The following is a 13,650-nucleotide window of genomic DNA, read 5'->3' as shown; positions in this document are numbered from 1 at the left end:
TGGGAACTCTATCTCCAATCCTTTTAATAAAAAAGTATATTAAGGGTGAAACTGGGGCAAGTGTCAGGACTCAGGAGCAAGGAGACAAAGGATGTTTCTTGGAGCATTGGCAGGAAGAATCCTTGTGGTCACAGTTAGTGACTCAACTATCTGACAATTAATGAATCAAGTTGAATGATAACTGAATGATAGTGAGTGGACCAAGGTTTCTAGTGAGTTTCAAGGTTTTGAGAGGACTTGGAACAACCTGGAACTCCCAAGTCCCAGCCTGTCACTCAAATAGCATACTATTTGGGGTGGGGGTTGTATGCTGTTGTTTTTTAAATTACATCACATATACATATTTCAAAATTAAATCTACAAGCAATCTATTTTATGGATTAACAAATCAGGTTCATGGTCATTTCACCTTTTTCACTGAATGCCTGCAAAAGATATCCTCCCCAGCATAACATATTTACTAAGGACTGAAACAACACGCAGGCATCTGTCTAACATCTCCAACTGTGTTGTTTCATCTTGTTTGGTTTATAACATCTGGCCTGATGAAGAAGCCCTTGGAACTTCGAAAGTTTGCAACAAGTATACTGTGCATTTCGGTTGACCAATAAAGGTATCACTGATGGATTTTTGTTTGTATTTGTTAAATGGCCAACACAGCTACTCCTGCATGTAGACCTTAATATGTTTGTGTAATTTTTACACAAAATCAGCCAAAAATTGGAAAAGTGCAAAAGTGGAATTGGTAATTTTGTACTCCTAGGCTGTTTTAAACCCAGATTTTTTTTTCTTTTGAAATTAGGAAGTGATTCACTTGCCCTGTATCATGGCCAATTGTACTCCCCAAAGACTTCAACAATGCTGTCAGTTATTTTGGGACAGGGTAAAAAGTTAGGAAGTGCTACTGAACAAAAGTATGTACTTGTGTCCCTCTAGGGTTCCAGTATACAGTAGACCAATGTCCTTGTCTCAAAGCACAGATAGATCTCTTAAGCATCTTTACAACGGGGGGAAATGTTATTCTGGTGAAAATCATCATTAGCAACACCCAGAATTCCTTTTATAATCTATATATACAGACAGAGAGCATAAAATAGCTGTTAGTACTTACTTCTCTCCAAAGAACTTTTTCCAAAATTCTGCAGCATCTGCTTTTGTGATACGAAAGTTGTCACCTTGGAACTGGCCATTAGGGAAGATTGCCTTGATTTCTGCAAGCATGTGGCTGAAGATGAGTGAAAGTTTTGTGAGGTTTCGCCTATCAATAAAACAAAACAGGAGAGGAAAACTAAATAAAAATGCACCAAGAAAGGCCCTGCTTCTATATCTGCATATGAAGGACAACCAATAACTGAAAATGAAAAATTTGAGAACTGCTTTAATATTTATGAAGATTCCACAGTTACAAAATGCTTAATGTTATTTTTGGTGAATAACATTATCATTTCTTTGACATTTTTGCATTTTTGTATATATGCACAATATATCAAGTATTTAACATATATTATCTTCACACCATGAATAACCAGTATAAAAATTACTAATTACCCAAAAAGAAGAATATGCAATAAGATGAATGCCACTGAGTTATATCCATCTCTGTATTTAAAAATGTCAGGATAAACTATAATCAATACCTTAAATTGAAACAATGTCAAACTATTTTTTATATTTTACATACTTAAATATTTTAGCCTATCTTTGGTCAAAAAGCATTTACAGCTGTAACAATTTAAGACAATTTAATATGAATTCAAGAAAACTAAAACAAAACCTGGAATCCAAAAGACTGGAAATTAAGTGTCAAATGCTTGAGTGACCAGCCAAGTTTGACTGGTATTAAAATAAGTCCAATATTGGTGCAAATGGGATGACATTCCACCTATTAAAGCAACAAAGACTCTAGTCAGATTCTGGCTATACATCATTCAAATGACATGGTATTCACTGTTGGCATTCACTATTAATAAGGGGCCCATAATTTCTTCAACTAACCTCTCACCCGTCAAAAAAATAATCACTCTGCAAAACTGATTAACAACTTGATATACAGTGGTGCCTTGGGTTACGAAATTAATTCGTTCCGCCGCGGCGTTCGTAACCCGATTTTTTTCGTAACCCGAAAAAGCCATAGGCGCTAGCGCTGGAAAGCCGCGTTTCGTGCGAAAAAGCGCTGAAAAGCACCAAATTTTTTTTTCGTAAGCCGGAAAAAAAAAACGTAACCCGGAACAGTTTTTTCCTATGGGATTTTTTCGTATCCCGGAAATTTCGTAAGGCGGTGCTTTCGTATCCCGGGGTACCACTGTATAACAAAAGATCACCTACACGCCTTATTCTTTGGGGAATAAGAAACATTGATGCTGAACTTCTGTATTAAAAATGATAATTTCTGTTTTGTATATACAACACTGATGCATTTTACACACAAGACCCTGAGTTATGCCCTTTGATATTTTTAATCCAAAAAAGCCACATGTCAATTCCACATATCTTCTAATTAGAACCCTAAAATATGCTCCATTTGAAAACAAAAATGAAATGAAGGGTATCAGTTTTTACCTAATAGCATGCCACTTTTTCTGTGGTGAAAATTAATATGTTAACTATTTTCTTAATTGATGCCATTCCAGAATTTATCCAAATAACAGCCAGCTATAATTTTTGCATTATACAAAAGAGAAGTAAAAATGATAAGATAGGACTTACTTTTGATGTATACCTATATTTCAATAGTTACTTTAACTAGCTTAACAAAATAGATCTCTAATATCTCTCCTCAAACCACACTAAATTACAATTTTCAGTATTTTTCCCAAGAGAAATCACCCACCCACTGCAGCTAGCAAAGATGTATGATAAGAGTAAAGCCACACATCAAATTGCACGTTTTAAGGCATTTAAGGAGGGGGGGGGGACCCCACAATTTTCTGCATATATAACTTCCCACTCCGAAGTCTGCACTGAGCACATAACACCCAAATGATAGTGAGAGACTACAAACCATCTGCAAGTGATACAGCACAGAACATGGAATTTTCCCATTAATATTCAACATCAGTCTTGGAACTCTGTCAAAACAATAGTCGGAATAGGAATGTAGCTTCAAAACTACGGACCCATACAGACAGGCCAAAATAAAGCTGCTTCAGTCACTTTGGAGGTATGCTGTTTAAATGACATAAGGACTGCACTAAGGACTGGAGTGTGGCTTTGATGCAGCTTCCGGACTCTTAGGACGCACGTATCATTTAAATAGCATACCTCCAAAGTGATCTGAAGCAGCTGCTTTTTTTTTTTGGCCTGTCTGTAAGGGGCCTATATTGCTTTTTCATATGCCTCATGAACTGTGCGCTACTGATTCTTGTGAGAAGCTGTTGCAATATTTAAAGAGAAACAAGACTAGGTTGGGTGTTGTTGTTGTTATTTTGGTACACATTACCAAGGCTGTTTGTCAAGAGAACATTTTAATGGAATTCAGTGTTGTGTCAGTGAGCAATGAGAAAAATGGCAGAGCTTAGAGCAATAGGCTAAAAAATCTAGTAGTGCTGACAGCGTGAAATAAGGAAAAATAATTAATTGCCATTAATGCTGGATTGCCAGACTTAAATATGTAGTGTTAATTGATGGTTTAATTTGTTAGATTGCTAGTTTTAAAAGAAATAATTGGATATACAAAGAATGCAATGTTTCATTTTCATCATTGCCTCCTATATACCACACTGTTCAACTATGCTATTTTTGTAGTTTTTGCATCCCTTTCCTGACCTGCAAATGTTTCAATCAAGTTGATGGCTAGAGAGTGCAACACATTTGGACAGTGCCAAGTTGGAGAAGGCTGTCCTAAAACATGATCTTGAACAATCATACTACTACATCACCCTCAACACAGGCAATCTCATCTGATTTTGGAAGCTAATCATGGTCAGAGCCAGTTAATAACATCGCTGCCAGTCAAAGTGTCACTGTCAGTCAAAGTTGATGATATTGGGACAGAATGACCAATGGTGTGATTTAGTATAAGGCAACTTCCGATGTTGTCAGCTTGATTAATAACATTTGTTCACAGATCTACTGCTAGCCTTTGAAATATTGTTTGTCTGGATTGGAGAAGATGGAAAAGGAACAATGTGCTCATTCTAGCTAGATACTGATGCACTACATTGGCAGCAATAAGTCTCTACAAAGATCAGTTCATGAATCAAGACAGGAAAATTCTTAATCAGAAATGTTTCAAATCCCTCTGGAAATAGCCAAAATATTTTTGTACTATTGAATAACTGTCTTCTTATTCACTTAAAGTAAGAAACATGGTGCACAATGGATTTTTATTACTCTTTAAGGGTGAGCCAAATGCAATCTCTGAACTGTACTCATTTTCCAAATCCCACCCCCCAAAAGGTGCTCAGGAAAATAAAATCCTGATCTACACCAGACCTTTAGTGACATGGTTTGCCTCCAAAGTCCAGTGGCTAAAAGCACTATACAGTTGGCCTCCATGGTCAATTATCTTGTCGATTACAAAATACAAATGACTAGAAGTCAATCTCCTCAATTACCAGCCCCAAACAAACCTTAGTTTAGCACATCTCATACGTTTGTCCAACCAATTGGAATAGGAACCCTTTAATTTCTCAACCAAATGAAAAAAGGAGCCTTTAATTTACTGTTTCTGCTGTCACAACCCTGCTCTATCATGTTAACTTTATTTTAAAAAATAAAATTTAAATGCATTAAATTAAGTGCAACAAAATGCATTAAAACTGATATTTCTTGAAAACTTATGGTGGCCAAAAACCAAAACAACCCCTCTTGCAGGTGATAATGGCCCGGTACAGACCGCCCAACAAGGGCGGTCTGCCGGCACCTAGTTTTGCTCCACAGGGAATCCGCAGCCTCCAGATTGTGGGACTTCCCCGTGGAGCAAAAAGAACCCACAAAAAAGCAGGTTCTTCTTGCGGCGCAATTATGATGCTTCAGTGTGCCAATGGCGCACTCGTGACGTCATAATGGCACCGTGATGTGTGGACGCTAGGCGTCTTGCACGTAACAATGGTGGCATTGTTATGCCCTCTTCACATGCTAAGGTTGAGGCACGTGTGGGCAGGGCTCCCTTGGCCAACCCTTAGCATGTGACGAGGACACCTAATAGTCCCGTCTGTACCGGGCAATATAAAAACCTTGCTGGATCAGACCAAAGACTTATGTCATCCTGCATCATGTTTCCCAAAGTGGACAACCAGATGCTTTCAAGTAGTTCATAAACTGGATATGCTGGCAACAGCCCTTTCTCACTGTTCTTTTACAGCTACTGGTACTCAAACACATGTTCCCTCTGAAACTGAAGGAAACATATGGCAATATGTCTAGAAATCACTGATAACCCCATCAACCACAAATTTTAAAGCTGTCAAAGATGTTAGTCATCAGCACATCTGATTTTGAATTTTAAATGTTAAATACATGCTACGTGAAGAAGAACCTATTTGGTTTTGTTCAATTGATGGCTCCCAGATTTTATTATTCTAAGAGGAAGGAATGCTATTCACTATCCACTTTCTCAATACCTTGTATAATTTTATAAATCTCTTTTATATCCTCTAGTATTTCCCTGTTTTCTAAACCTAAAAAGGCCTAGAGATTATAATCTTCTCTTTACGGAGGATTTGCTCCAGACCATATCCCAGTACTGAAAAAAAAAAGAAGAGAGAGAGAGACAGTCCAGTTGTCAATAACCTAGGGTTTCTTCATCTCTCTTCCCATATTCTCCTCTTCAACAGTTTCCTCCTCTCTGTTGTGTAGCAATTTGAATGATATTCACAGTTTTTAATATCCTCAAGAAGAAAGGTTGTCTAGACAGTGCTGCAAAACGCTGCCAACCACTGTAAGGTTTTTTTGTTTGTTTGCTTACTTTTGTATTTCAGGACTTTCTAAAACAAGTTTCATGCAGGTTCTCCCCCTTCACAAAACACACTTTATTTGACACAAAACACTTCCTCCATTCTCTTATCTCTCTCAAAAACTCACTCTCTACTTTCTGTCTCCTTTACACACACATAAACATGATATAAGCATGCAAAGGGACCTTACAGCACCTTTGAGATTGAGGGAAAGAAGTTGGTAGCATGAACTTTTGTAGACTGCCTACTTCATCAGGTGCAAGATGTAATGTAAAGATATAATATAAGCTGATTGGCAGGGCAGTTCAGCAAGTCAGCATCAATGAATCACATGCAGGTGCGTCTGAATTTGTGCTGTCTCAATTTACAACATTTTCAATTTTACAATGTTTCTCCATAAATAAATAAATGGAAGTCTCACCACGAAACATGGCTCTCTCAGAGTGTTTGTGCCGGTGAGGTGAGGTTAGTGAGCTGGGAGAGCAAAAAAAGGAGAAGTGAGAAATGAGGGTGAGTTGAGAAAAATTGTTTTGAGTTTTGACATTGGGAGTTTTCAGTGGTAAGAAAGGGTGAATGGACTGGCTTTCCTTTAACAGCATTTCTTTACCTGGGAAAAAGGAGAAGGGGATAAAAGCAAACTAGAGTCTTGGTGTTGCTGGAAAAAAGGGGCTTTCTCTAACGGCTTAGGTGGGGGATGAGCAATTGGAGTCTGTTTTCTTCATTTGGCAAGTCACTCCACACCAAGACTGCAGTTTCTACACCTGTTGCTCTCTGCCTATTTTCTTACTTAAAGAGGAACTGTTGGCTAATGGGAAGCGAACTCAGGCCAGCCAAGCCCCCTTGGGACCAGTAGGATTTGCAAATTTTGTCTAGCCTGGAAATATTAAGCACAATTGTTCTGCACTATAGTCCTCTTTGAAACTGTTTGTGAGTTTATAAAAAATAATAACTTTGCAGATACTGGGTCTGTCAGAACACATTCCTTGGGTCTCCAATGATTCTCTATTACAGTATCTTGTTGCCATTAACAAAAATAGTGAATGGAGTTGATGCTAAAAATCAAATTGTTTGGATTTGCTGGAGCAGGGGGTGCAAACCATTAATGGTTGGCGTCAATTTATATTTATAAGTTCTGGATAATTAGTATCTGTCATGCAACTATGACAATAAAAAAAACCCCACCAAAGTGTGCTGTTCCATTAAAACAAAATGTCACTGCATTTTCCTTCTCAAGCCTTACACCTAATCTACTGGAATATGACCTCTATAAATAGCTACTACAAGTTCTCTGCACTTTGACTAGATCCATAGTTTCCTTAACTCCATCCTGAAGGCCCACCTAGACTATATAAAAGCAAAGAAGGAATTGTTTTTTATTCATTGACTGTAATTTTGGTCTTTCTTAGTATTCCTCAAATTACATTTGAACTTACTTACAAAATATTATTTCTACTAACCAGGAGGAATATAGTTAAGTGTGTTTAAACATACAGAATGCCTTTTTTTCTTTTTATGTAGCCAGTGGCAGGCTGCACCTTAAGCAGAACTAATAGATGTGATTGGTTTGCCCAAATCTGAGCCTCCACAAGTTGAAGTACCCCTTATGCAAAGATAAAAACTGCTCCCACTTCCCTGGCAAGCACAACAAGCATCTATCTGTTCTCAATACAAGTGTTAAAATGGCTAGAAGACAGTCTTTGCCTCTTCCCCAAAGAAATCCACTTCATATTTTAATTCCTTTCCTGCAGTAATTATACTTCAGTTCTTTCACCCACACTTTCTTTTATCTTAATCAGTCCTTTTTGTTTCTCACAAATTGAAATGCAGAGTGTGAAAGAGTTACCAGTAGCAAGTACCTAGAAAATAGAAAAAGACTGCAGAGGAACCAGCTAAAGCAGCAGACAAAAATTAGCCTACAATATTTGCAAGACATATCTTCTTGTTATTCTTCCTAAAAATTCTACCAAAATTTGAATTAAGAAACAGGAACTTGTAAGGTGGAAAGTATTTGACAAGCAAATATTTTCAGCCTAGAGGTGGGGGCTGCTGCTAAGTTCCAAGGATACTGTTTGGGCAGGGGGAGAGAGAGAGAAAGAGACTAAATAAGGCAAGCAGCTTTGCGTATGGAGAAAAAAGAAACTAAAACACAATACTGTACTGAGCAGTGTTGTTGTTGTTGTTGTTGCTGCTGTGTGCTTTCAAGTCATTTCTGACTTTTAGCAACTCCAAGACAAACCTATCATGGGGTTTTCTTGACAGGATTTGTTCAGAGGAGGTTTGCCATTGTCCTCTGAGGCTGAGAGAGTGTGACCTTCCCAAGGCTACCCAGTGGGTTTCTGCATTCAACAGTACAGTGGTACCCCGGGTTACGAAATTAATTCGTTCCGCGGTTAATTTCGTAACCCGAAATACCTTCGTAAGCCGAATTCCCATAGGCGCTAATGGAAAAATAGCTCTCTGCTGCCCTCCGGTGGCGGAAAATAGCGCCGCGGTTTTTTCGTAACCCGAAGAAACCTTCGTAAGCCGAAGCAATAAATCCCTATGGGATTTTTTCGTATCCCGAAAAATTCGTAACCCGGCGCATTCGTATCCCGGGGTACCACTGTACTAGAGAGAAACTAAAAATGGTACAGCCAACTTCCCCACCCACTTGATTATTCTTGCTTAAAATTGAATACTTTCTTGCTCAACACTTCCAGTTCTTTCCATTCACATCTTCTTCACAATGCTGGTTTCTATGGATTTAAGCAGATGTTAACGTTTCACCAGACTGAACAAAGAGAAAATATGAGTAAGGCTACAAAACTATTTTCTAACTAGGTAGCCACTTGTCCTGCATTAACATACTATTAGTCCACAGGGATTATCATCAATTACTACTAATAACTTCTCAAGGAATGACAACAATATACTAAAAGCAATATGGTAAGAAGAAAGAATTTCCAGCAGAAGAATTTCAAAATAGACTTGCAACATCAGATTTTAGAAACAACCTATATAAATATCAGTAACCCTGATGTACCAGCACCCAATGCAATTGTATCATAAAGTAACTGTGGTTATGGCGGGGGGGGGGGGACCAGACAACTCTCAACAACAGTATGAGTCAAAGTTAGCCACATCTGCAATGTAGGGCCGTGCATTATACACAACTGCAAGGTAGACTGCAACACTACAACTTCAAGAAATATAAGTAGGTACTTAATTCATCATCATCTTCTTTGCAAAAAGGTACAAAAGTACTGGTTCTCAATTTTTAAATTTATGTAAACAACCATTACTCAAATGGCCTACCTACATAACGTATAATACCTCAGCAACAAGCATAAATGATTGCTCATTTTCATTCATGAGCTTAAAAATCACTACCTGTGATTTCCCCCACCCCCAGAGTTCATGAAAGGAAGGTAGCTTACTGCTCTGACACTACAGTGCTCACATGAGTGGATAGCCATAGATAATCACTTATTTTATAGAATCATAGAGTTGGAAGAGACCGCACGGGCCATCCAGTCCAACCCCCTGCCATGCAGGAAATCCAAATCAAAGCATCCCCATCAGATGGCCATCTAGCCTCTGCTTAAAGACCTCCAAGGAAGGAGACTCCACTACACTCCGAGGAAGGAGCGTGTTCCACTGTCGAACAGCCCTTACTTTCAGGAAGTTCCTGCTAAAGTTGAGGTGGAATCTCTTTTCCTGTAGCTTGCATCCATTGTTCCGGGTCCTGTTCTCTGGAGCAGCAGAAAACAAGCTTGCTCCCTCCTCAATATGATATCCTTTCAAATATTTAAACAGGGCTATCATATCACCTCTTAACCTTCTCTTCTCCAGGCTAAACATCCCCAGCTCCCTAAGTCGTTCCTCATAGTGCAAGGTTTCCAGACCTTTCACCATTTTAGTCACCCTCCTCTGGACATGCTCCAGTTTCTCAATGTCCTTTTTGAATTGTGGTGCCCAGAACTGGACACAATATTCCAGGTGGGGCCTGACCAGAGCAGAATACAGTGGCACTATTACTTCTCTTGATCTAGACACTATAATTTTATTGATGCAGCCTAAAATTGCATTGGCCTTTTTAGCTGCCGCATCTCACTGTTGACTCATGTTCAACTTGTGGTCTACTTGGACTTCTAAATGCTCTTCCTAAAAAGACTTGCAGGTAAGATTACACCCACTTCAATTCAGACATAAATCTACTAGATGGAATCTACTTCTGCTTAAAGAAAAGAAAAGTTGGATAAAAGCACTACGAAATGCATACAGCTATATGAACATTGCGAGGTTTTAAAATTGTTTATCTTGAGTGAACATACAGAAGCAGTCCAGTCACTGGCTACAGTGGCACATGTCTTAATTACACCCCGTTTGAACTACTCTAATGTACTTTATGTGCCTTTGGAAACTGCTTGGAAACTTCAGTAGGTCCAAAAATCTGCAGCCAAAATACTGAACAGGCCCAGTTATAGGGGGCATATAATTCCCGTGTTGAAACAACTTCTTTTGTTCATTTCCAGGCACAATTCAAAGTGCCACTCAAGACTATAAAGCCCAGTATGGCTTATCTCTAGATTATCTGGAAAATAGTATCTCCACATATGAATCTGAGTGAGTCCCAAGATCTACAAGGGAAGGCTTTTTTCTGCCACCATCGCAGGCTGAGGAAATAAAAAGAGCCTTTTTGGTGGCTGTTCCCACACTCTGGAACTCCCTTCCATGAAAGGCTAGGCTGGCCCCTTCTCACCTCTCTTTCCAACAGCAGGCAAAAACCTTTTTGTTTAAGCAAAACAAGATTTAATTGCTCTAAGGGGAGCTTCTTATTGAGATGTGTACTTTATTTTTTAACTTTTGCATGCTTTTAATGTAAATAGATAAATACAGTCAGCCCTTCATATTCACTGTCTTGAGATTCATGGTTTCGATTATTCGTGAGGTCAAAGCCACTAATGTGGGCATTCCTCCTCTCTTTCCTTGCCCAATCTCTCCTTGAGCAGCCCAGGGAGAGATCAGGGAGGTGAAGGCAGGAGGTGCCTTGCCTCCCCAAGACCTTTCTCCTCCCCCATCCTATCCCTGGGCATCCCAAGGAGAGGATCAGGAGGAGAAGAGTCTCCGAGGGACCAAGGCACCTTTTGTCTTCTCCTCCCCATCCTCTCCTTGGGGTGCCCAGGGAAACGATAGGAGGAGAAGGGTTTCAGAGGGACCAAGGCACCTCTTGCCTTCTCTTCCCCATCCTCTTCTTGGGATGCCCAGGGAAAGGATGGGGGGGGGGGAGGAGAAGACCACTGAGAAGGCTCTCTCTTGTGTCCTCACCAAACGAGCCTGGGACCGAAAGAAAGCCTTCTCCTGAGGATCATAATCAGTACAGCTACAACAGCCGCACCCTGGATACCTTCATTTGCTATTTTATTATAAAGGACACCATTTTACTATGTTATTGTATATAATGGAACTAGAACATCCATGGATTTGGGTATCTACAAGGGGTCCTGGTAACTGTAACAAAAAGGCTGGCATCCTTCTGATTAGTCCCAACTAGATTTGGTTCATTCATTCAACTGCTGAGTGGTATATAAATAGATAATCCCAATGATTTAGTAGGCACAACAACAGGATTTAGGCTGATATCTCTAGAAAGTCTTTTTTTTAATCCCGCCTTTCTCCCAAAAAGGGACCCATGGCGGCTCACAGTATAAAGTAGATACAAAATATTACATGCTGCTGCTGCAGTCTGTTGCTTTAATATACTGCTGGTCTCAAGTACAGTTGCATAATATTTATGCTGAGAGGTTTTATCATATCTGTTATTTGGCACCTTGACTTCAGAAATTAATAAAGTAAATTAAATAGGACCATAATCAGTAAAACAACCACACCCTGGATATTTTCATTGCTACAGGATGATAATGTCAATATTAAACAGCAGATTGATCTGAAAGCAACACCACGGAACAGAACAACTTGTTTGATGCTACTTATTCACTAATTTTCTGATAAATCTATTCTTTTTATGAAAGCAAGGAGAAGTAATTTTATACCACAGCTGAGTGTTCAATTATCTTACTTATGATCTATGAATGCAATAAAGCAATGCTAGGGCAAAATTGCTCCTCACAAAGTGCTTTCTACAATTGTTCTATTTAATGTACACAAAACATAAAAAATCCAATTTATTCCTGCATAACCAATTTTCTTTTCTTATTTGGCCAATATACTTTTGAGTGAAAATGATGCATATTTATCTCAACAGGTGAGAACAAAAAGAAATGGAATTCAAGAAAAAGGAAAGGATAAAAGAACGAAAGAAAGGGAAAGACCTTACCAACACATGCATTTACATTCACACAGTTATCACAGGACAGATAATGAAAAATTTGAAAAGGTACTTGTTCATAACTAGAAGAATGGCCTTGACCTTAGTTGTTAAAAAGTATGCATTTCTAAAACAACTAGAACACATCAATAATTCATAAAGATCAGTGTTCAAAAGCTGTACACAATAACATTAGCATAAGCAAGTGGTTCCTACACAGGGACCTCACAATCAAAACTGTAATGAGGGAGATAGCAAACAGGCAGAATTTAGAAAAGCAATAACAACAGGGATGAATGCACATACATACAGTTACACTCACACATCTCTAACTGAAATTAAGTGTAAAAGGTTACTCTGTAAATTTTATATAAAGAGGAAGGGCTTAAAGGAGGAGAAATGGCACCATGTGTGTGCACTGGAATGAAGTTCCAGACATAAGAGGCAGCAAGGGAGAAAGGGAGAATACGTGTAATAACATCACAGGAGAAAATAACACATTTGACATTTTAAAGGCAGACTGTACTCCCAGTTATCAATAAGCAAATATTTGGAACTAGATTTCTAACTCCCACTGTATCACACACATGCTAAACTATTTCCATTTGCTAGACTTAAGATCTACAATATATCCTCAACATTATTTTGATTTAGAAGATGTCAGGCATCCATAAATGTAATCATTTTTATTTTTCACTAATAAATATACAGTGAGCCCTTGTTATCTGCTGGGGTTTGGTTCGAGGGCCCCCTGTGGTTACCAAAATCCATGGATGCTCAAAGACCATTAAATATAATGGCACAGTAAAATGGTGTCCATTATATAAAATGGAAAAATCAAGCTTTGCTTATTGGAATTTGTATATTTTTAAAATATTTTCAAACCGTGGATGCTTGAATCCATGGATAAAAAAATCCGTGGATATGGAGGGCTCACTGTACATGTTTTCTTAAGCATGTAGCAGATATACTAGAACAAAACTAAGCAAAATAGTTATCACCTCAGTTACCATTGCTTAACGATAAATTAAATGGAAACAGACATGCAACTGACTTTAATATTACTGGTATATTTGGCAGAACATTTGAGATCCAGGTAAAATTTTTAAAGTTTTGTCAATTAAGATACATCAATAGTTAAACCTTCTAGTTTGCTTACCAATTTAGTAATTTGCTGTTTTAGACCATAGCATATTTTGTAAAGCAGTTATATTAGTGATTAAACCAAGAACTGACATTGATTTTACACAAAGGCCTTTAATTGAACTGACAAACTGTCTCAATGATTTGGAAAGGAAGAGAAAGGGGATGGCCATTTCCTAAACTTCATTCTGCACTGGTAAAATTTAAAAAAACTGATTACTTTATATAGTCATGCATTAAGTCTAGAAAGTTTAGGCAAAAAAATTGACACCCCCCCTCCCTCCCCCCCAAAAAACTTGGGTT

The 13,650-nt window shown here is 38.4% G+C and overlaps 1 protein-coding gene across 3 annotated transcripts in view; it reads right to left on the bottom strand.

Moving 5' to 3' along the window:
* LOC121917208 (E3 ubiquitin-protein ligase CBL-B-like) overlaps positions 1-13,650 on the bottom strand; it is a 93,901-nt gene that overhangs the window by 44,977 nt on the left and 35,274 nt on the right. For 2 of the 3 annotated variants that reach the window (XM_042442964.1, XM_042442965.1), the window contains exon 4: positions 1,112-1,258. In XM_042442964.1, the coding sequence (XP_042298898.1) occupies positions 1,112-1,258 (147 nt within the window). Of the gene's footprint in view, positions 1-1,111; positions 1,259-1,774; positions 1,797-13,650 lie in introns of those variants that run through there. The other variant, XM_042442966.1, reaches the window with a different exon arrangement.

This window comes from Sceloporus undulatus, unplaced genomic scaffold, assembly GCF_019175285.1.
Source record: "Sceloporus undulatus isolate JIND9_A2432 ecotype Alabama unplaced genomic scaffold, SceUnd_v1.1 scaffold_12, whole genome shotgun sequence".
In the NCBI taxonomy this organism is placed as follows: domain Eukaryota; kingdom Metazoa; phylum Chordata; class Lepidosauria; order Squamata; family Phrynosomatidae; genus Sceloporus; species Sceloporus undulatus.
This window is presented reverse-complemented; position numbering and strand designations above follow the sequence as displayed.